The sequence below is a fragment of the Haemaphysalis longicornis genome, unplaced genomic scaffold (genome assembly GCF_048455015.1).
Source record: "Haemaphysalis longicornis isolate Haplotype H1 unplaced genomic scaffold, Haemaphysalis longicornis Haplotype H1 scaffold_13, whole genome shotgun sequence".
NCBI lineage: Eukaryota > Metazoa > Arthropoda > Arachnida > Ixodida > Ixodidae > Haemaphysalis > Haemaphysalis longicornis.
Window position 1 is genome coordinate 84,612,556 of NW_027526233.1, and position 24,628 is coordinate 84,637,183.

At 46.0% G+C, this 24,628-nt stretch overlaps 1 protein-coding gene across 1 annotated transcript in view; it reads right to left on the reverse strand.

Annotated features, from left to right (window-relative positions):
- The window catches only part of LOC144164367 (uncharacterized), a 97,163-nt gene extending 72,998 nt beyond the window's left edge, over positions 1-24,165 (reverse strand). The window contains exons 1-2 of the mRNA XM_077694876.1: positions 23,927-24,165; positions 3,135-3,220 (exon numbers count right to left, since the gene is read on the reverse strand). Coding sequence (XP_077551002.1) covers positions 3,135-3,220; positions 23,927-23,999 — 159 coding nt within the window. The 5' untranslated portion in view covers positions 24,000-24,165. The remainder of the gene's footprint in view (positions 1-3,134; positions 3,221-23,926) is intronic.
- Positions 24,166-24,628: the final 463 nt, after the last annotated feature.

Here is a 24,628-nt window from a genome sequence, read left to right on the forward strand (position 1 = left end):
CGGCTGACATTACAACTTTTCTTAACTCTTCCAAGTGGCCAACAGCACACAAACTGTCGGAACGGCTCAGGCAAACGTCCTCCAATATCAAAAGCTCCTCCGAGACTTCTCGTGAGGTGCGATGAGGTCGCGGCTGCACCTTCTCGCATGACTCTTCGTCAGAATCGTGGTTGATGACGGTGGCGATGCCTCTCAGGTTTCTGTTTCACGCCAGTGGTTCCAGTGCTGCTAATTTACCACACTTTTTTGCAGCGGCAGCCGTCAGAATTTGTCCGAATAAAGCGGTGCGGTGCCGAATTCTGACAAAATAACGAAGATTTGGCCCCATTGAATAACATGCGCTTTGGCCGGGACCAATAGAGCCGTCCGAATTATCAGAATTTCCGAATTAACGGGCGTCGAATTAAGGAGCTTTTACTGCATAGGGCTCCTTCGCTGGAGTTTTGGCGACATGCAGCACCTCTAGTGGCCCACGCCTCTAGGTAGTACAAAAGCAGACGACCCTCACCGCCCTCCATGTGTTTTCAATTACAAGCCAGCGCGAAAATTGGTTGTACTTAATTCAATCACATTGAGGGTCGCTAAAGTGATTGCATACTGAATAAAATGCCGTTAAAGTAATTGCAGAGGCTAAAGAAAATATTATCCGCTACAACAAACCGATTTATCGGCTTTTTTTGAGCAAGCTGTCGCGATCTCGGCGACGTGGGGCAGTAAACCCAAGCAGGGTGGTAAAACTACCTGACGATCCCTATCGTTCCTTATTCTTGTGTACCGCTGACAAAGAAACACAATTCGCAGGTATACCATAAAGAGAGATTGCTGCTACTGTAAATGGTTGCTTCAGCGGGACCTTATGCAAGACGACGCGAGAAGCGCAGCCGACTCAGCTGACACCGCTGGCCTGGCACCGCCTTGGAAACGAGTAGAAATTTGATTTTGTATTTTCGAAAATTTTCGTATTTTCGAAATAATTTAATGGTTCTTGCTTAACATTTTACGCCATACGATTTACGAACGGCACGGTACATGTATACTAGCGAGTAGGTGAGGCAATAGCGTCAAATAAGCAAATTAAGCGGAGTTAAAGGGCGCAAAACATGCACCAAATCGCAAGTCCGCTCTTGCAGAGATGTGTAATTCTATAGTTACATAACATAGCACAGCCACATACACGGTGCGGGGCCCAAATATTTACATGCGATAATCATTGACTGTGTTGGTAAAACTACTGCACGGGGCGGCAATTCGGGCCGCGAGGCTGTATTATGCGGCCCCAGAACGTCGTCAGAACCCTCACCCCTCCCCCTGTCACTAACAATATGAACGCCGACACGTCAGTTTTGACCTTAAATAGTGTTTGACGGGGAGAGAAGGACACAAAATTGATCGCTTCCAGCTGCATTGTTCCCAATATTCACTCTTCGCCAGATTATTGTCAAATATTATTGGCAATCCAATGAATTTTTTCTCTTTTCCCCCCTCGCCCTCCAACCTGATTTGCCATCCAGCCCTCCGCCGTGTCGACTTCATTCAACTCGGCACTACACCTGAATACGTTGCCGAACCGTAATCTAGGATGTTAAGCGCAAACTGGGATATATGATGCAAGGGCGTAATTAAATAAAGTGACAGCAAACAAGGAAAGGGGCGGCCACTCAGTTCGCCCGACCACTTTGTTTTACGGCCAGCTACTTTCGCAATCACAAAACAGATTTCACGCTTCGGACGTTCCCTGCATTCTCTCAATGAGCAACGCAACCAAACGGCAAGCTAGCGCTGCACCATGTAGCCGTAACGGCGACGCAAACCAGCAGTGTTTAATGAAAGTACATGCAGAGTGCGCATGGTACGTACGCAAAAGCGCGGGGCACTGCTGTAGACGAGCCTGCAGACCGCCGGACTCGTCAACTTTTACGCACGATAATCGCCAATCGCGTTACTTCTTTTTTTTTTGGTCGCCTGCTGTTGAATCGTCCTTGTCACCAAGAGTATTAGTTTAAAGAAGAAGCTTTCACTACAAATTTCACTTCATGCAACAATCGATCGGTGAACTTGCAAGAGGGCGAGCGCCGTGACTATCCCAGCACTTTTGTCGACGCTGTAAACAGACTTAAACGAGTACTGACACGAAATTTCGAAGCTGAGATAACTATGTAAAATCCATCCTTTTTATCACGTTATATCTCCCATCAAGTTACAACTGGAATCGTTCAGCGTAACATATTTTAAATCCATTTTAATCTTCGCCCGCACGAGAAAGCCCAGAGAGGGCCGACATGACATCTGCCAGTTGCCCCAAACTGCAGATATTGGGGCTTCCGTGACGACGCCGACGCGCTGGATGTGGTTGGCCCGCGCTGCTCTGGAGTGTATACACGTCATGGTTTTGGGACGGACGTCATGCTGCCCCGGCGCGTGGGGACGGTGAAGACCTCGGTCGGTTTAGGCGCGTTCGCTCGCTCGCTCGCGCGCACGTCTAGAGCGGCAGCGGTTCGGCAAGAATGGTGACGTCACGTGATACCTCCAGTTATGGCTGTCGCTCGGCGTTCGTTTTGTCGAAATAGAAACTGACACGAATAAACGACGCCGTAAATGAATGTTTAGGCTGCGCTCGACCGCCTAACGTGTCATTGTATGATTTGTGGGAATTAGGCACGTATAGCATAAGAAAACGTAAAACGAAACTTTCGTGTCAGTACTTTTTTAACGCTGCAAATCTTTTTTTTTCTAAAGCCAAGTTGGTCGCGGGAAGAAATCAGACGCGTCGGGGATGGGTCGGAGACCATGTGGCAAAACAATCGGGAGTATCGAGCTTCATTTTGCTTCTGTCAACACGGGATTCTATGGGATCCTTGCAGCTTTGTACTACCCGGAAGTATGGCCCGGAAGTCGTATTCGCAGCGACTCCTGGGCATCGAAGGAGCCCTATACAGACCTCATCGATATATCATAATGTAACAAACGAAATGAGTATAGCGCTGACCTACATTCTAAAAATGATTAAAATTGTTTTATGGTGCACGAGCTCATTCTTTCATTTTACCGTCCCCTAATACCCCCCCGCGCCCCTCTCCCGGAACATATTTCTGCATACGCCACCGCGTTAGAGTCAAAAATTTGTTTCACAGTACCGTGGTTGTTTCGACAGATACGTTCGTCTTGTTCTCCACGGAGCCCAGGTGTTCCCTAGTGATCGATGACTCCTGCGGCACCGCTACTGCAGAGAGAGACAGAAAAAAATAAGTGTATCATATAATGCTGTCGACAATTAGACAGAACGTAGACTAGTCAGGGTTGATTATAAATACGCTGTATGAGTTAAGGGCAAATACTAAAGCGCTGTAGAAACGTGGCGTCATTCTGCTTCATAAGTGCGCTTAGGGCAAATGCCTGAGAGCGGATAATTTTGTTTTTTCATTTATCTGCATTTGCAGTAGGACAGGGCGCAATGGGGGCTTTTTTTGCGGGCGCTTTTTGGTTCTTTTTTTGCACAATGGTGCGCCACTTCCGAGATCGGTGCCACCAGGTGCCACATGAGTACAGCGCTTTCAAGAAATCTCCCTGCGGAGCTTAGTTAACTCGTTAGCATACACTAAGGGACGGCGCGAATGCATCTCCCTCGTTTTGGCGGCCGTCGGGACTACGCCGGAGCCATAGCGACTGCTCAAATATGACGTCATCGGCGGCGATGAATGCAGTCCTGAGTACGCGAGGGACAAAACGGCCGCGCAAACGTTCAAAGACAACCACTACACCGATCTATTGCGGAAAAGCACCAAGTTATACCTAGCAGCCTACCGCAGTTCTATCGGTATTCAACCATCGATATCTTTTGACTGTCGACAGCAACCAGCCAGGTTACTGATAGTTTTGCGTAACTACGTCTGCACCGCTCTAGCCGGATCACGGTACCATGCCTAGTGCGTTCGCCACTGCCACTTCTGAAAAGAAGCCACGCAAGGGTGGCGGCCGACAAGCGAAGTGAGACTACGCCACTCGTCAGATGGCGGTTTGGAGTTATTGCTGCGGCGTTGGTAAACAAACGATTGCGTAGGGGAGTTGCTCTTTTTTCACGATTACGCACGCGCTCACATAGCACACGTGCACATACTAATCGCTCAACCTGAGTGCACATAGAACTGCTCTCTGCGGTGCGTGCAAATTTTACATACATAAAACACAGGTACATATACACTTACATACATACATACATACATACATACATACATACATACATACATACATACATACATACATACATACATACATACATACATACATACATACATACATACATACATACATGTATGTATGCATGCATGCATGCATGCATGCATGCATACATACATACATACATACATACATACATACATGCATGCATACATACATACATACAAACATACATACATACTTATATGCATACACACACACATACATACATACATACATACAAACACACATACATACGTACATACATACGCACAAATTTATGTACAGTACAAAGATATAAATGTTGCAATAGCAAATTTATGGATTTAATGATAATTTCAACAAAAATGTATCTGCTTTTACAGAGCAAGCTTTGTGTAACGGTAGTCGGGGTGGAGAGGAAAGATCATTAATCTGAGACATGGCGCAGGCGAGCACGAAACTACATAGTACTGCAGAAAACTATCAAGCACGCAAAAATTACAGCCCCACAAATAACGGCGGCGGCGTATGCGATCGATACTCTGGAGAGCCCCATGAACCCAGCATCCATCCCCCTTCGCCCCCCCCCCCCCCCTAAAAAACCATCTTCGGCTAGCCGGTGATTGGCACCGGTTCTAATCAGAGACGATATCACATATGGCTGATGAACAGCTGCCTTTACACAAGGACGCCAGCAGTTCTCTTTTTTTAGAGAAAAAAAAGAACATAGCCTCTGTACGGCGGGTCACAATGGAGCACCAAAATTAATTTAGAGAAACTTCGCTTCAAGAGCGCCTGCTCGAATCTCGTTCAGAGAGGTCTTTCGGTCTGTGCACCTCATCTATCAGGAAATAGCTTGATCGGGTATCGAACCGAATGTCTCGTGCTTCGCCGGTGAACGAGCCGCTTCTTAATGAACAGGGCAGGCTTACTGGGTCAATAGCTAGCGAAGTTTTAAACGGAACGGCCCATATACTTTCCTGCATTTGTCACATCACACGAACCCATCGTCACTCAGCCGTTGTACTTGCCCTGAAACGCATATCTGTTTTTATAAGCAACACGAAGCATTCCGCCTGATCTTAAAGCGAAGCTTGAAATGCCTCAAATAAACACTTATTCCTCCTCCTCCTCGTTGAGGGCGTCCGTCGCTCGACAAAATACACCTCAAAAACGCAGACTTTAACAAGTGCCTCAAGAACAAAAAAAGTAAACGCTTCCGTGGTCGGAATCAAAGCTGGGTCCCTCGCGTTATGTACCGACGTTTGTCCGTTCGTGCCATTCCAACGTGGTCGACACGGAACGCTCAAGATGAAGGCGTTAAGGACACCAACGACCCAGAACCGTTTTTTTAAAGACGCTAGTCTTTCTTGGGCTACTTCAACCCGGAACGTTTGGTGTGTCTGTATGTCTGTCTCTCTGTATGTCTGTCTGTCTCTCCGTGACTCGATTCAGCCACCCGGCCAAAGTAAAATTGATATTCAGCAATAGTCGTGTATACTCACAGCCACATGTAAACGCCTAAGCCCGGTTTATATGTTCATACTTGTCAACTTTGTTGAACAAGAACAAAACATTACGCAAATATAAGACAGGAAATCAGTACACAATGGTTATTTACAGTGTTCCTATATTAAAAAATTCATGAATGCTTGGTTTTTCGATAGCAAATGATATTCTGCATCTACTGCACATACCGCCGCCTCCTGGCGGCATATTAAAAATCACACGGCAACAGCAACGAAAGGTTCCACTAGCTAGGTTCCACGTCCTGCTTGGAACGCACGTGGAGCACGGCCACGCGGCTCTATAAACCTTCTAGTTGGCCGCATCGATTGACGCGCGTCTCCGCCGCACTGCAGCGCTGGCATCGAGGAACCCGGACTGTAACAGTGGAACGCGGTAAATTCAAATCGCCTTGCGGAAACCTTTAGTGTGTTTATCTTGGAATGAGCGCGACGGTACAGGAACAGCATGAGAGGTGAGCGGGAAAGCAAAGGAGGGAATTTACTTGTGAAATTTCTACAAAGACTATCGTCTTTTGACGACATTTGCAACGGAAGGAGTAGATACGCGGTCAGTTTTTTGCATAGGTCTGACATTTGCGAAGAAGCTGTGTCGTGTCATGGTGGCAGAACCCCTGAATGCTTACGACAAAAGAAGTCATACTTCTGGCGAAATTTAACACAGGACGAAGAAAGAAAAGACGAAACGTCTTTCCTTTTTCGTCCAGTGTTAATGTTCGCTAGCAGTATGAGTTCATTAGTCAGTAACCAACTCGCCCAACTCTCCGCTTTATTTGCCTACGACAACGATCACAAAGTTATGTGTGCGAGTATAAAGTCGTCGATGCAAGTGGGAACGCGTAAATAATGAAAACCGCTCTACATCACTGATAACGTACCTGAAACATCTTTATAGAGTTTTCGCCGGCAACAGCTTAAGCTGCCAAAGACAAGAACCAATTACGGCGGGCCACATTTAGAATAAAAATTCCCTTTCTGTTAAATGTGGTGGGGATGCTAGTAGATTTTAGTAAAAAGATATCGAATAACACATTTAAAACTATAATAATAGAAACTGTACCTAATAGAAACTGTACCTAATCAGTGTACCTAATTTGTTTCTGTGCCTTGTATTTACTTAATATGGGCCGACTAGTTCCTTTCTCCGCAAGTACAACTGTAATTTTGGCTGCCATTGGTATTTTGTGCTAATCGTAATAATGTAATAAATAAGATGACGTTGTTATATGTGCATTTATTTTCAATACACAGCGGTGTCTTTTTTTGTCTTTGTAAGACTGTCATCACCAGCCTATCTACGCCCACTTCAGGGCCCAGGCCTCTCCAATTAATCTCCAATTACCTCGGTCCTGTGCTAACTGCGACCAATTTAGCCCCCCAAACTTCTTGATCTCACCTGCCCATCTAACTTTCTGCCGCCCCTTGCAACGCTTGCCTTCTCTAGGGATCCACTCTGTTACCTTTAATCACTAACGGTTACCTTGCCTTCGCATTACATCCAATGCCCACGCCCATTTTTTCATCTAATTTCGACTAATATGTCCTAAACACGCATTTGTTCCCTGACCCATTCCGCTCACTTTTTGTCCCTTAATGTTACACCTATCATATACCGCTCCAGTGCCCGCTGAGTCATTCTCAAAGTAACGTAAACCCTCTTAGTGCGTCTCCAAGTTTGTACCCCGTAGGTGAGTACCGGTAAGATGCAGCTGTCATACACTTTCTTCTTCAGGGACAATGGTAGGCTGCCATTCATTATCTGAGAATGTCTGTCGTACGCACTCCAGCCCATTCTTATCCTTCTAACTATATCCGCTTCATGGTCGGGATCCGGGGTCACAACTTGGCCGAAGTAGATATATTCGCTTACCACTTCCACTGCCTCGCCACCTATCTCAAACCGCTGGGCTGTCCCGAGGTTATGGATAATTGCTTTTGTTTTCTGCATACTAAATTTCAGGCTCATGGTTCTATTCTGTTTGTCCAGTGCGGAAAGCATGCTTTGCAATTCTTCCCCCGAGTTACTTAGCAAGGCAGCGTCATCAGCAAATCTGAGGTTACTGACGTATTCTCTAATAACCCTTACTCCCACCTGTTCCCAATCCAACATTCTAAATACTGCTTGTAAACATGCTGTGAATAACATGGGGTAGATTGTGTCTCCTTGTTTGACGCCCTTAAAGGTATTTTACAGCGCCCCTTATGGAGGATGATGGTAGTTGTGGACCCAGATAGGCTCTAGTATTCTTACATAATGCTCATCTGCCCCCTGGTTCCGCAATGTCTGAATGACTGCTGAGGTCTCGAGCCAGTCAAATGCTTTCGCATAATCTATGAAGGCTATATATATAGGGGTTCAGTATACTCAGCACACTTCTCTATCACTTGATTGATCGTCTGAATTTGGTCCATTGTTGAATAGCCTTTACGGTACCCAGCTTGGTCTTTAGGTTGACTAAAATCTAAGGTTGCAGAAATTCTGTTAGCGATTACCTTGGTGAGTACCTTGTAGACGACTGACAATAAGCTGATCGGCCTGCCATTTTTCAATTCCTTCATGTCTCCTTTCTTATGGATTAGGATGATGTTCGCGTTATTGCAAGAGTCCGATACACTTGCGGTCATTAGGTATTGCGTATACAGGTTTGCCAGTTTTTCAAGTGCAATTTCTCCGCCATCGTTCAAGACGTCTGGTGTTATCTGATCCTCACCAGGTGATTTGCCCCCTTTCATTTCTTTCAAATTCTTCTTTAATTCTTCCGTCGCTACTGGTGGGATGTCTATCTGTTTTGAACTACTTTCTCTTTCGGCATTATCGTTGATGTCCAGGCTAATGGAAAGATCCCTGTAGAACTCCTGGGCTACTCTGACTATTTGATCCCTATTTGTAATGAGATTGCCTTGCTTGTCTTTAAGTACATAGATCTGATTTTGCCCCAGGCCAAGACGCCTCTTCGCTGCTTTCAGGCTACCTCCGTTCTTTACAGCGTATTCGATCCTCCCCATATTATACTTCCGTATGTAAGCTGTCTTACGCTTATTGATTAACTTCAAAAGCTCCGCTAGTTGTATTCTGTCAGCTGGGGTGGAGATTGTCTTGGTTTGGCGTTTCCTAAATAGATCTTTCGTCTCCTGCAAAAGTTTACCAGTATCCTGTCTAGTCATCGTGCCCCCGACTTCTACTGCACACTCCGTGATAATGCGTGTTAGGTTGTCGCTGGCTTCCTGTGTCGTAAGCTCTGGTTCCTCGGTAAGAGCTGAATTTCGGTTCTGCAGCGCGATCCTGAATTCTTCTACTTTACGTCTTACTGTTAGCTCATTAATCAGCTTTTTTCCTACTAGTTTGCTGAAGTCCTGTTCAAATATAGCCTAATTCGAGATCTTACCTTACGATGGTCACTACTACTTCAACTTCCGAGCACTTCCGGATAAGAGTTTGTGTGTAAGTAGATCAATTTCCTTGGAAATAACAATTCCCCGCATTTCCCCGAGGGGAAGAATGTGAAAAAGCGAATGCACGAGTTGAATTTGCGCGGTTCGGTAATGTTCGCGAAAGAGAGATCACACACACACACACAACTACAAAGAAAGAAAGACGCATTTATTCACAGACACCTATTTGTGTTGTCGTTGTACTTGATTGCTAGAGCGGATCTCAGCTATGAAATTTCGTGTCGGTACTCCTTTAAGCGGGTGCATTAGCCCTTCTCACGCCCGATTCCTGGCCAATCCCCCACGTGGGTATGTGCCATGTCAGCGGCCAGGCAGCGCGCGCCCATCTCCCCCCGTTGCCAAGGAAGACGAGGAGATTCCTGGCCAATCCCCCACGTGGGTATGCTATGCGGACATCGCCGGTGGACGCAGGTTCAGGGTCGCTTAAGAAGTGCATTCGCACTTAAAATGTTCTTGATATGTTCTGCTTTGCGAATTATTTGCCATGTTTTGTTTTGTTTGCACTAAAATGTACCTGCACGTCAACTGTGTTCGGAGGGAATGCCTCGGTCAGGCTAGCCGCCTTTTGCCTTCCCTCCGTTTTTCTGTATCCAGAATATAAACTTCAATTCGGATCAAAATTAACTTCAACTCAATTCAATGCAGGTAATCTCTTAAGTACGTGCCTTCATTCAACTTAACAATTAGGTACTTCTCTGATCAATCCCTCCACTGCATTCATTCTAGCGTTGACTTTGCAACCTCGGCATTGCAATCGCAGCTAATAAAGCTTCGCGTTTCTGCCATGGTCGTTGCTATACGGAGGGTTTGAATTATTTCCTAGGATCTCCCGGTCCTCCTGCATCAAATAGCGTATTCTATAAATAGATCCCAAGAAGCCCATGCCCCAACTTCGACACCTTCAACCACACCAGCAGTGTGTACTCGACTACTGCACACAACTGTATACGGACGGGTCTGCTTTGCCTCAAAGTAGGGCTGCCGGAAAGTTAAAACGACCACACTTCCATGGTTTGCTTTGTGAAGGAGGTTCATCGATCGGTTCTTTGGAATCGCAAAACGTTTTGGTATGTGCTCCTGCAAAACAAGATCAGTGCAGGTAATCCTTGCGCATTCCAAAGCAGTCCTCCGGAGTGTAAAAACCATTCGGCGCTAATTTTTCGCGGTACAGGATATTCCGGAAGTGCACCACGCTGCCTATATACGACGCTGGAATTTCAATTGACGTTTCAAAGGACTCACGGGCACTGCGATCTTTCGGAAAAAAGGCAAGCGGAGAAGGCTTCACGTCAGTAACACTAGTACGCCACGGAAAGAACGTATTTTTTCCAGTGTAAGATTTATAAGTGGCTGCAAAAAATTTAACCACGGGGCAACAGTACCGACTACGGTGCCTTTCGAAGCGGAACTATGCGTTTTCCCACAATACTGACAACATGCTCTAAATTAGCCCCCCCACCCACCACCCCCAACCCCCTTGTGCCGTCCGGCACTGATACCACTACATTTTGTTACTATCTAAACGACGCTCCGTTAGAAGCTGTAGAGTCGTGTAAGTATTTAGGTGCCCACATGACAAGTAATCTGACCTTACCTGAACTAGTCCCTTCATATTCAAAATATAATGAACAGCGCAAACCGCGTGTTAGGTTACTTACGACAAAACTTGATTACGGACCGCCAGAGCTTAAATTACTGCTGTTCAAAACACTAATTCGACCGAAATTGGTATACGCTACGAGCGTTCGGGACCCTGACCACGCTGGTCTAATTAATGCACTTGAACTGATGCAGAATAAGTCCGCTCGTTTTTTACTATCTAATTATAACCGAGGTGCAAGTATGAGTGCCTTGAAATCAAACATTGGGCTTCCATCCTTATCATCTTGCCGAAAAATTTCTCGCTTAACTTTGTTCCGTAAGCTTTATCACCATGTTGATCTTCGCCATGAACTAATCCCCGGCTGCTGTACTTTTTTTCTCGCATCGAAGTGGGTTTTTAGCTGAGCAACACGAAGGCGTTTTATCAGACTTTTTTTTTTGCTTAAATCTCTGGAAAGGAACCACCTTCCCGTAGAAATTGTTACAATTGCCGATAACCATTCGTTTTCGCGCATGCGTAGCAAATGTTCTATAATTAGGAGCAACGTCATGTATATTTCTTATTAACAATTACACCGCATTTGTATTCTGTATTTTTTTTTACTTGTAACCACTCTCTTATGGAAGGCCTCTGGCACTGAGGGTAAAATAAATAAACAAATAAAATAAAAAAAATTCAGAGTGGCTGTACAGGTGAAAACTATGCTTCGCTGAATTTCTTTAACAAAGCCTTCGCAAACACCTTCTTCTTACGCACTCACCATAGCTCTCTGTCTTGCTGGAAAAACTGCATGCGAAGGTGAAACAGCGCATTTTATTGCAATGTCTCATACGGAATGAAATAACGATTCCTGTAAAGCTGGAGCGGAGACCAGGTAATGGTTTTGTGACTTGCTTGCTTACTTTTTGGACGTAATTGCCGTCATTCATGCCATGTCTGGGGCGTTTTGTTTGGTGATGCGCTCAACTTAACACAGAATGTCCAACCCGTTCGACCAGCTTCTCCCTTGGGTCTCTTTCCCTCTACTTCCATCTCCACTTGTAGAGCACGTGGAAAAAAAAACTTAGCTTTTCTATAAAGATTTTTTTTACTTACTTTTTTTTGGATGCGTGTAACACTGCAACACCTCTTCCACTTCTGCTTTCGTGGAACCAAGAACACAATCAATGTCCCCAAGGTATACGCCACCGTGTAGTGCAGGCGGAAGATGTAAATCACAGCCTGCCCTCTCGGCACCATCTCAGCACCCTTCTTTTTCGACTGCACTCTTACTCTACTGGTGCCCTGGGGTGCTCGAATACTGCGTAAAAATTAGGAGGAGCCCTTCCGCCCTATGAAGATGGATTACCAGCTAATCGTTCTAGCCTACAACATGGAAGTCACGCAGAGTTCAGGTGACAGGTATAAGAAAATTTTACTTCTCTGAAGCGTTGACGGCGGGCATCACAAAGAAATAGCTTGGCTACGGTTGTATGTATTTATCGTGCCCGACACGCAATAGAGTTTTTCATGGTTGAGCGGTCGGTTGGTGACTGAAGCGTGGTCGCGGTGGCGCTTCAGTTCGCGCCTTAAAACCGCATGAGGCGACAGCTTGACCTTGGCTCAGCTTGAAGGTCAGAGGGATGCTACCAGGCGTTTCCTGCAGCTTTCCGCCTAGAGCAATATAGGCTTCGCTTAAAGTTATTCCGAAGTGTGCATCGATCTCCACCCGGCATTGCCATTTACAAAGTAGATGTTCGAGGTACGATCTATAGTCGGGAGCAAGTTAAGAAGGACATTAGCTTATGTACGGTATGACTCCGCCTACGCAATCGACCCGCATGTCAAAGGGCGCGCGCGTTTTGAAAGAAGGTGCTATGAATGCATGATATTGTCTGTCTTTTCTCGCATAGCTTGTTTCTCGTCGCTGCGGTAGTATTAAGACCAAGAAACGCAGGAAAACGGCTCGTTCAACGCTTTAAAAAATTTCAGTAACGCAATACTTGCGCCGCTCGGAGTAACATCCGGCTGCAGTGATAAGGCAAAGCGGCAGCTTCCGTAGCCGTTTTGAACGTGTACCCGACTATAGCAAACGACGCAGGTATTCTTGGTGTGTCCGCAAAAGAAATGGCCAACCCACAATGCTTGGACAAAAACCTTTATACATGCTATGCACGTCACCAGACGCGGCTGATTATGTCCATCTCGAGCAGTTTTCGACTCGCCGCGATAGCGCAAGAATTTAAAAAATGCGCCGCTGTACAACTGTTTGGACAGCGAACTCAATATTGGGTGCAAAAAATAAAAAAAGACGTGTACACGCGCATCGATTTTTATTTATTTATTTATTTATTTATTTATTTATCTATTTATTTATTTATTTATTTGGTTATTTATTATTTTATTTATTAACGAATTCTGCGAACTTTGTTCAAGATCTTAGCAGGGTGAGAGAAACATAATTTACATGAGTCACCTTTGGCGGAATACACACACAAACCTACAGAAAATGTTAAAAGAAACAGACAAAGATGCATCATCTGAGCAGGTGCGACTCGAAATCAAGTGATTTTTCGTCGACCGCATCGTTAGAGAGGTTATTCCAACCGACAACGGTCCATGTGAAGTATGGATATTTGAAGCACTTGTTGCGTGGATGGAGCGGTTTTATTCTTAATGCGTGTCGGCGTCTGGTATCGTAACTAGTTGAGAAGTTAAGGATGTTGGAGGTGTCAATAGCATACTTTCCAGTAACAGTTTGATAGAGAAATAAGACGCAGAATTCTATTCTTTTCAGATGCTGTTGGCAGGTTCCTCTTAATGGAGAAGTGAAGTTATCGATTTCCGCCCGTAAGAATTGTATATAAACCCCACTGAATTATTTTGAAGGTTTTCTAGATTTTAGATGCCCCGCATCTCTTGCTCGCGGGTATGTCCCACCAGCGTCGTTTTCGCGGCGTTGTGCGCACGCTCACTGCACATGCGCAACTCTCCTCCGTTCTTCTCTCCGACAGCTGTGCGCAACACTCTCACTCCGTCTCATTATCATAACAACAGTTGCGCGTGTGCGCTTCGCTGCTCTGGGTGCGCGCATGTGTGCGCACTCTCACTCCGTCTCATTATCATAACAACAGCTGCGCGTGTGCGCTTCGCTGTTCTGGGTACGTGCGCGCATGTGTGCGCATGCGCGCGACTTCCCCCCCCCCCGGCTCGTCTCCTTTAAAAAGTGGGAATATAAGCGGGGGAGCCCACGGCGCCGGATCAGTCCAGCGCTCGATCTCGCACTTGACTTCACTTTGCTTCACGATACCTCCGTGCAAGGTCTTCTGATGAAGACGTGATGGAAGCGACAGTCCCTTCAGCGAATGGACTGACGCAATCCAATACCAGCGTCAGTCCAAACGCTCCCCCCTGATAGGTCGCATCACATCAGGGTTCCCTCGCGGGAACATGAGCGTAATTTTTAATATTGGTTTGAATGTATGGATCCCAAATAATTACCGCGTACTCTAACATAGGACGAATAATTGTGTTGTAATTTAGGAGGCATACGGAGGGGGTTGAAAACAATATAGCACGTCTTAAAAAGAAGATTAACAAAGTGTACTGTTGGGCGAGTTGGTAGCTCATTGTAAAAGATGCTACATCGCGAAATAAAACACGGACACAGAAACACGCAGCGCTCGTCCTGTCGTCTTTCGGTGTCCGTGTTTTATTTCGCGCTGTAACTTTTTTTACAATTAAAAAGAAGAATTTTCGAAGAGCATTCGCCGAGGCAGTGTCGATATGCTTAGTCCAGTTAAAATCATTAGAAATACACAAGCCAAGGCACTTATTTTGGTTCACTTGTGCCAGGCTCATGTCACCAGCAGTATACATGTGTGAAAGACGAGCTTTCTTGTGTGATATTTTCATGACAACAGTTTTGTAAAAATTAATGCTTATGTTACACTACCTGCGCCAATCCACAACTATTTCGAAGTCATTATTAACCTAGCTTGATTGTCAGAACATACTATTTTGTTGTACAATATAGAATTGTCGGCGTACAGTTTGACAGCAACTGACAGACCAGTAACAACGCCATTTATAAAAATTAGGAACAATAAGGCCCCAAGCACATATTGCGCAATCATAGCATCTACTTTCAAAACTGCTTGACCCCTTGCGGACGTTTATGTGTTTCGGTGGTCCACATTACACTGCCTGCGCGAATCCACAACTATTTCGAAGTCATTATTAACCTAGCTTGATTCTCAGAACATACTATCTTGTTGTACAATATAGAATTGTCGGCGTACAGTTTGACAGCAACTGACAGTCCAGTAAAAACGCCATTTATAAAAATTAGGAACAATAAAGCCCCAAGCACATATCGCGCAATCATAGCATCTCCTTTCAAAACTCCTTGACCCCTTGCGGACGTTTATGTGTTTCGGTGGTCCACATGATAATAGTCGCAATGAGTTCCAGAAATAAAAACTAATAGTAAAACCATCGAGACAGGCAATCTGTTTGTTTACAAGCGATGTTTCTTTTAAAACGGGTATTATTTCCTCACTATGTACTGAACTGGGGATGAGTAGATCGAAATTTTAAATAAGGCGATTTCGTAATAGCCAGATTTAACAGTTTCCTCATTTTAGGGCCCCTTTCGCATGAGAAAATTCTAGCGAACTAAAGAATTCATTTAGCAAATCTAATATGTGGATCGTGGATACGGCCTGTGGATATGGCATATGTGGATATGTGGCATATGTGGATATGGCATGTGGATCGTGGTATGCATCGCCAAATCAGACATCAAATTTCTTCACGTCCCACGCTGTATATGGCAACTCACGTCTGGTGCGAGGCACAACGTGAAACGCTGACGCATGTGAGGGAAAATTTGGGGACGCATCGCTATACACAAGGAATGTTCGCAATCGCTAAAAGTGGACTGGATTTATTTGAAGCAAACAAAAAAGTGAGAATGACAAGGACGACAAAAAGAAAACTCTGGTTGATTCCTTGTCATAGAAATCAGTAAAACACGAAAGTGAAATGCGGAGTGAAATCCGTAGCTGAGCGTGGTGTGCGTTCGGCGGATGTTTTGTGGGTGTGCTTGGCGACTGACGTCCTGCTGGCGGGTCGCCTCGGAAAACGTGTAATGGCGTCATTTCCGTGACGGATATGACGTCAGTGAAATCTTACGATATCGCGGCATAAAACACTTCCCTGTTAAAATGTGAAACCCGAAAACGAACAACCCTAATTATAGCGTACTGTTTAGTACTAAAGGGTGCTTCCCGGCAAAGAGACCCTGTGTGCAGGGGTGTACCCTTCACAGGCCGCTTTCTTCGTTGTGCTCGCGTCACGTCCCTGGCGGATATGACGGCAGCGAAATCTTCTAGAATCCGGGAATAAAACACTTTCGTGTTACAAAGGGGACAACACCTTAACCCGGCGCTGTTTCCTTTTCTGTCGTCCCTGTCGTTTGCGCTGTCTTATTTTTTCCATCATGCTACACTAACTAGCCCAAGCTACTACGTTAGCCAGGTTTATGTACATAGAGAATTCAATTTTATAATGCGCCAAAAATAGGCAGTTGAAAATGTTTCCAATTCAATTTCCAGCAAAGGAGGACCAATAACCCACAAAAAATCGTGTCCGCATATCTGCTTATTTTGCTGATGTCGCCTCAGTATGATAATGTTAGGCCTCCCGTGCCCGTAACACTCACTCCGGTCCTAGTAACACTCTCTCTCACCTGCACCCCTTATTTTTTTTCACTCTCATCTGGCTCCTCCTATGACAACTGCAATGTCAGTTTGTTCATCATCATCATCATCACCAGCCTATCTACGCCCACTGCAGGGCAAAGGCCTCTCCCATTATTCTCCAATTACCTCGGTCCTGTGCCAACTGTGACCATTTTATCCCCGCAAACTTCTTGATCTCATCTGCCCATCTAACTTTCTCCGCCCCCTGCAACGCTTGCCTTCTCTAGGGATCCACTCTGTTACCCTTAATGACCAGCGGTTATCTTGCCTTCGCATTACATGCCCTGCCCACGTCCATTTCTTCTTCTTAATTTCTACTAATATGTCTTTAACACCAGTTTGCTCCCTGACCCACTCCGCTCCCTTCTTGTCCCTTAATGTTACACCTATCATTTTCCGCTCCATTGCCCGCTGAGTCGTTCTCAATTTAAGTTGAACCCTCTTAGTGAGCCTCCAGGTTTCTGCCCCGTAGGTGAGTACTGGTAAGATGCAGCTGTCATACACTTTCTTCTTCAGCGACAATGGTAGGCTGCTATTCATTATCTGAGAATGTCTGCCGTATGCACCCCACCCCATTCTGATCCTTCTAATTATCTCTGCCTCATGGTTGGGATCTGGGGTCACAACTTGGCCTAAGTAGATATATTCGCTTACCACTTCCACTGCCTCGCCACCTATCTCAAACTGCTGTGCTGTCCCGAGGTTATTTATCATTACTTTAGTTTTCTCCATATTAATTTTCAGGCCCACGGTTCTACTCTCTTCGCCCAGTGCGGAAAGCATGCTTTGCAATTCGTCCCCCGAGTTACTTAGCAAGGCAACGTCATCAGCAAATCTGAGGTTACTGAGGTATTCTCCATTAACCCTTACTCCCACCTGTTCCCAATCCAACGTTCTGAATACTTCTTGTAAGCATGCTGTGAATAACATTGGAGAGATTGTGTCTCCTTGTCTGACACCCTTCCTTATAGGTATTTTACTGCTCTCCCTATGGAGGATGATGGTAGCTGTAGACCTATTGTAGATATCCTCTAGTATTCTTACATAATGCTCATCTACCCCCTGGTTCCGTAATGCCTGAATGACTGCTGGGGTTTCGACCGAGTCAAATGCTTTCTCATAATCTATGAAGGCTAAATATAGGGGTTCAGTATACTCAGCGCACTTCTCTATCACCTGATTGATCGTGTGAATATGGTCCATTGTTGAATAACCTTTACGGAACCCTGCTTGTTCTTTAGGTTGACTGAAATCTAAGGTTGCAGAGATTCGGTTAGCGATTACCTTGGTAAATACCTTGTAGACGACTGACAGTAAGCTGATCGGCCTGTAATTTTTCAAGTCCTTCATGTCGCCTTTCTTATGGATTAGGATGATGTTCGCGTTCTTCCAAGATTCCGGTACCATTGCGGTCATTGGGCATTGCGTATACAGGTTTGCCAGTTTTTCTGTCAGTTTGTTCAATTCAATTCAATTTTCATGCTGTACACTGCTCGCGCGCCATCTGTAAGGAGAGCGCAAGTCCTCTTTATTTAACTTTTGGTTTTGTTTGTACTGCTTTAAGCTGCACGGGCTCGTGTTTTGTAGCCTACTTTTGTCTCGCACATGCTTTACACGTTTTTTAGGCACTCTTTTCATTTTCGGCCACGTGGACTAATCCAACATGTACTGTTAATAAAAAGAACCCCAGCGCTCCCGTTAGTGCACTAAAGATTTGCCTGCAGTGTACCGGAAATGTTCTCTGCGCTAAACAATGTAAAGCTGTATCAGCCGTATGTAGTTTTGGCAGTTCGGAACGGTGCTGCTGATACCGGCCATCGTGTTCAGGTATGCGTACAGTTTTGCCGGGCGGCTAAATAGAGCGAGAGAATAACGGAGAGACTAAAACTTTCTTGTCTACGAAGCCAAAGAAAGACTATCCTCTGTTAAAAAAGTTTCTACGTATCTAATCACTTCGCTGCAGATGTCGACGAAAGATGACAGTCTTCTGCTGCCCTAGCCTGGTAAATGCATCTGGGTTTTCGCCCAAAAACCTGTCACGCCCTCCACCCCCCCCCCCCCAGCCTTTTCCCGCTCGCAGTAAATACGCAGAGGTTTCATCCTCTTCTATTAGGCCTCCCACGGACTGGTGCAACCGATTTTTGCTGTCTCTGGCTTGGAGTCGCCTTCACAAATGCGTACTCCTATTTGATTGGAATGGCAGACCGCGAGGCATGTAAAGTCTGTGATAAACAGGAGACTATACTGTATCTTCTATGCGAATGTCCGCGTTTTTCATCGGCCAGAAGGCAACTCCTCAACTTTACGGAAGCTCGATTCTTGGCGGCCTTTCTCTGAGGAGAAAATCCTGCGCCACTGGCCTTCACCGTCATCTACGCACGAGGCGACAAAAGCGCTCCTGTTCTTCCAAAGAACAACGAACTTGCACAGAAGCCTGTAGCACAAAAGACTACTCTCTGTGAAGTCAATGAACTCTATCAACTATAGTATCGTAACGCTGGTCAAACCTCTTTACGCTCTGTCCTTACCGTCCCCTTCTTTTACTGTTTTCATCTTTTTTCCCATCGTTCCCCTTCCTCACGTGTAGGATAGAAAACTAGGCCACAGCCTGGTTGACATTCCTGCCTTTCCTTTACCTTTATTCCTTCCTTCGTGAAGTCAAATTTCCCGTGTTGCACTGCTCGCCACCACCTATTGAACCTTTTGTTGCTGTTGAACTTGGAACGCTGTTGCGTGAGTCATCCCTGTATTTTCGGTGCAACTACTTTCAACGCGTATTTTGTTATTTGCTATCGCAAATATCAATTAGGCGTACATCTCCTTTCAAGAAGAGCAATGCCTAATAAAAGTTATGTATTGATGGTTCTCCAAAACATGCCTAATATTTTGTTCTTTCTCAACAATGTGAGCAGGGCATACGGTACAAGATTTAGTGATCTGGAAAGCTTTTGCCTATATAAACTATACTTTCAGGATTTTTTAATCTTTTGGCCGCGTGAATGGATCGAGGGGCAGACAGACCAAAAGTTTTCGGTTCAACCAGCTCAAGAAATACCTTTGCCCTTAAAAACGCAATATATATCTAACCTTAACCTCCGTTCTTTCGCGCTCCATACTTTCGGGCACCACCCATTATTTAGTTAATAATCACTCCGAAGTTGTTGAGAGCTGCGCAGTTTTCTTGAACAGTTCGCATTACAGATAAAGCCTTGCTTATGGGCGCAAAGAAGCCTGAAGAGATGGCTTCCTACGTTTCTGATTGATTGATTTTGGGGTTTAACGCGCCGACGCAACTCAGACGATGAGGCGCGCCGTAGTGGAGGGCTCCGGATTAATTTTGACCACCTGGGGATCTTTAACGTGCGCCGAAATCTCGTTCACACAGGCGTTTTTGCTTTTCGCCTCCATCAGAAAAGCGGCCGCCGCGGCCGGGAATCGAACCCGCGACCTCGTGCTCAGCAGCGCAACGCCTTAGCCACTGAGCCACCGCGGCGGGTTTCCTAGGTTTCTAAGTACGATCAAAACGGTAACACAGGGCTGAGCCCGTTTTCTTTTCCAAACGTATATTTTCCATAAATATATTTTTTATTTTTGTGTGATGTTAATTTTTTGTTTGCAATGCCAGCTCGGAAGCGGAAATGGAGGAAACATTGTTCGACTCGTCACAATTCTGGTGGAAATATTACAATTTCACGATTTTAACTGATGCAGCACCTGATGGACTGGGAAGCGACATGCGGCAATAATCTTCTCTAGCAGCCCATAAAGAGGCCAATGAATTTGTGCTACGCATAAATAAAAACTGGCCGAGTATCTGCTCCTTTCATCGCAAACGTCGTCAAACTACGATATTCTTTGCAGACATTTGCCAAGAAATGCGCCCCATTGCTTTCCCGCTCACCTCTCATGCTGTTCCTGTTCCGTCCCGCTCATCCCCAGGTAAACACACTAATGGTTTGCTCAAGGCGATTTGAATTTAGCGCGTTCCACTGCTACAGGCCGGGTTCCTCGATGCCAGCGCTACAGTACGGCCGAGACGCGCGGGAATCGAGGTGGCCAACTTCAAGGTTTATAGAACCGCGTGTCTGTGCTCTATGTGCGTTCCAAGCAGAACGTGGAACGTAGCTAGTGGAACCTTTCGTTGCTGTTGCCGCGTCATTTCTCATATGCCGCCAGGAGGAGGCCCGGGCAACAGCAGGTTGTAGTTTTCTGCAGTAGATGTATAATATCATTTGCTATCAAAAAACCATCATTACACGAACTTTTTAATAAACAAACACTATAAATATTCCTGTGTATTTTCGGTCTTATATTTGCGTAATGTCTTGTTCATGTTCAATAAAGTTGCGAAGTATGAAGATATAATTCGGGCTTAGACGCTCACATTCGGCTGTGAGTATACAAGACTATTGCGCAGCATACGTTTAGCTTTGGCCGGGTGGCTAAATCGAGTCACAGACAGACAGACCGACATACAGACAGACCAAAATTTCTGGGTTTAAGTAGCCCAAGATTCACGTGCCGCATGGCAAAAATTCGAAATAAAAAAAGTAGCCCAAGAAAAACTATGCATTTAACATATTTACCATATCAAATCTATAGGCGCGCCTATAGTTCCCAGTCCAGAGCGTAAACCGTTCATTCATGCGAGTTTTCAGTGGCGCCTAATTCAATGTCCCACGCCAGTAAATGGAGGAAAATATCAACCAGAACGAAAATACCAAAAAATTGAATAAAACACTCAGAGAGAACGAAAGATGATTAAATTCCAAATGCACCGTCTAATGCAGGTATACTCAACATACTGCAATTTTCCGCAGTTTTATGAAAAACTTGCTTGTAACAGCAGGGCTGTTCAGTCCAGCTTTGTGCATTCATCGCATCAAAAGGCCTCGCAGCCTCATGGAAGAAATGTGGTTTTTGAGGTCCCGGGAATCGAACCTGGGACCTTTACGACGTGAACCCGGCAACCTAACCACTGAGCTACCCTAATTTGTTTCTTTATTGCAATATTTCAGTACAAAACAAGCACTATCAAACAAAACACTGCAACGATAAAACTGCTAGTCATCACTATTGCCAGCAGAAAAACGATGAAAATTGTTTGAGGTTAGTCAGTGTTTCTATCACAGCCAACCACTCTGGAGGCTCAGGCTGAGCCCTCCACACTTCAATAATCGCTTCCATCACTTGAATAATCACTTCAAGATGGCTGTACCGTGTAGGGCCGGGACAGGATGTGCTTAAGCGTGTGAAACGCATGGCAATTGGCCCATGGGTTAAGACGTTTTTCTTTAAACTTCACTCGGGCGTCCTTGATTTGAAAACGTGGCAGAAGGAAAAAGGGAATGTTTTTGCCGGCTGGGGCAGACTGCTGCCCGAGAACAAAACCTGAGACTGTAGAACACGTTTTTTTTGGACTGCCGGGTTCTACTCTTGGGACGTGCTTCGGCGGACCCTCGAAAAAGATTTCCCCCTGGACGCTCACGGCATTAGATTTTTACCGATTGATAGTGACGAAGTACCTTACGACCTCGTGATGGTCCTGGCCCTACATGCACTGGGCTACCCAAAACGCCCGAGGTGTATGGGTAGCACCGGCGGGGAACAATAATATGTGCAGCCAATCGGAAAGAAAATAAAACGCTTCCAGTAGTCGGAGCCGAACCTGGGTCCTTCGCGTTTCGAAGCCGGCCTCTATCCGACTGAGCTATCATCGCATTGCGGGCGCACAGCATTGCACTTGGTTTCTTAGCACGGGCGTCGGCTTGGGACTTGGCCGCGCATTCAAGCGCGGGCTAACGCGTACCACTTTGGCAGAGATATGAAAGCCTGCGGTCGAAATGATCCGGGCCTGAAAATCATGTTTGTAGAAAAGACAAATTGGCTTTTTCTACAAAATTATGCATACCCAGCTTTCTCGCTCAAAATTACAACCTCTCGGGAACCTAGCAAAACCACTTTAGGAAAATAATATTTGGCATAACGCTATAAGCGAACGTGAAGATTAAAACGCTAAAAGAATATGTCAGGTTTCTGACTATTGTTTTGTGTAATTTTGCTATCAAATCTAACTCCCCATGCATTTCTATGGGATAGTTTCCATGGCTCAGGAACCCAGTCACGCAACGTGCGCGACTTGAAACTGTGCACAAGGCAAGTATTCACCCCAAGTATTAGCTGCGCAAAACAACTTTTCATTTCGCTGAAAAAATTGCAGAGTAATCGCTGTTGAAAGGACTGCCTTGAGCGGGAAAGCTGCACATGTTTGGGTTGGAACCCCTGTTCATATATTTTTGATTGGCTGCAAACCTGCCATAGCGTTGCTGGAGCGGGTGTTGTTCCCCAGGCTATTCTTTTTATGTTTGGGAGGGGGGGGGGGCATAGAAAAAAAATTGAAATTGGATAACTTTCAGCGGCAAGTCCAGAATTAAATGTGGGGGGCAGCAGCCGGGTCTCAGACGGAGGGAGAGGGGCCCGCAGTTCTGCTGGTTCTCCAGCCTTGCACCACTGGTGGAAGCTGCGACAATTTTAAAGAAACATTTGCCCAAAAGCACAAGCTACGATAGCACCAAATCACGGTTTAATGTATCCGCAGATTTTTCAAATACCATGACTGCTCGGTATCATGTGACCGCACGCTTGGGCGCTCTTTTCAAGCTTCTGGTATCCTGTCTTTTCAAATTTACTAACGAGGCTGAAGTCACCAGGTGGTTCGGATACGCTACGTTCACGAAAGGTCACTGAGCTGGATTTGATTTGGAATAACCATAATAGTCATTAAGAATTTTCGGGCTCTTGGGGCAAAATATAAATACCAGCTCCAATCATCTCGAAGAACAGGCATTCATGCTCGGAAAACAACGCGCCCTTATTAAGACGAAAATGTACTTTAATCTCAGCGCATGGGACCAGAAGAACAAAGCACTGGTTTCATGTCACCGTCATAGGCGTGCGCACAGGGGGGGCAGGGGGGGCGGCCGCCCCCCCTAATCATCTGAAGGGGGCGCCAAATTTGCCCCATGCCTTGCCGATGTAACACATGAAAGTAAAATTTCTGCTCAGAAATATTTTGTGTGTGTTGCAATTCCATCACATTGAAATAAAAATTTTATAACCATCCCTCTTTGCACTGCGTTCGCACCGCAAGGCCTTCAGTGAGAAGAGGTCGGGAGTTGCTTTGGGGGGGGGGGGGCGCAGCGGTAAGACTTTGCCCCCCCAAATTGAGAACTCTGCGCACGCCTATGGTCACCGTAGCCTCCAGCGAGGGCTGCGCGCAAAGTCTTCGAAAACGAAACACCGCCCAGCGCGGGTAGCCAGGGCGTTCACGCTCTCCAACCCGAAACTGCGCATCGACAGATCGCGTGCGCCAACTTCGCCCGTCAGGAGTTGGCTCACACACTCACCTTTGGCCTTGAGCACCGTTAGAGAAGCAGCCAGGATGAAGGTTACGACCCCGGTCTTCAACGCAGGCGGCATCGTCGCGTTAGGCCCTGTCCTCGCGCAGATTTGCCGTCGGGACGCAGCGACCCAGAAGACACGCTCCACGGACCGTCCCGAGAGTGAACATCTGCACTCCCGGGGACAGGAGTCGATAGGGGATCAAGGGAACAACAGAAAAGGGAATTCGGAGCGGCGTCGACTCACTGCGGCGCCGTCTGCTACGGGTACTGGTCATTGGTTCGATCGAGGCCACGTGACGCCCGCCACGAGCCCCCATTGGACGGAGCGCGCGGGACAACCCGTGACGCGGCGCCGGCGCCGCCGGTGACGTAACCTTGCCGCGACGCGTCGTCTCCATCCCAAACGGGAAAATTGGCGCTCCTTTTTGCTTCTCGTCTGCTGGCCCAGTTGTTCGCTTGCCGAGCCACTTGATTTCTTGCCTTTTGTTTTTGTAGCCGCTCCCCGGCAGTGGCGTGGTTGTATCGAGCGTTGATTGCCCTCCAAAGACACCTCTGCGTACGGGTACGAGAGCGCACCGTTTATTAGTTGCCATAAAAAACGGGCATGCTTGACCAGCGCTAATAGTGAATTTAGACGGCTGCCTAACTCGGTATGAATATGAATATCGAGCATTGCACTGAATCGGTAACCAAAGCTGGGTGACG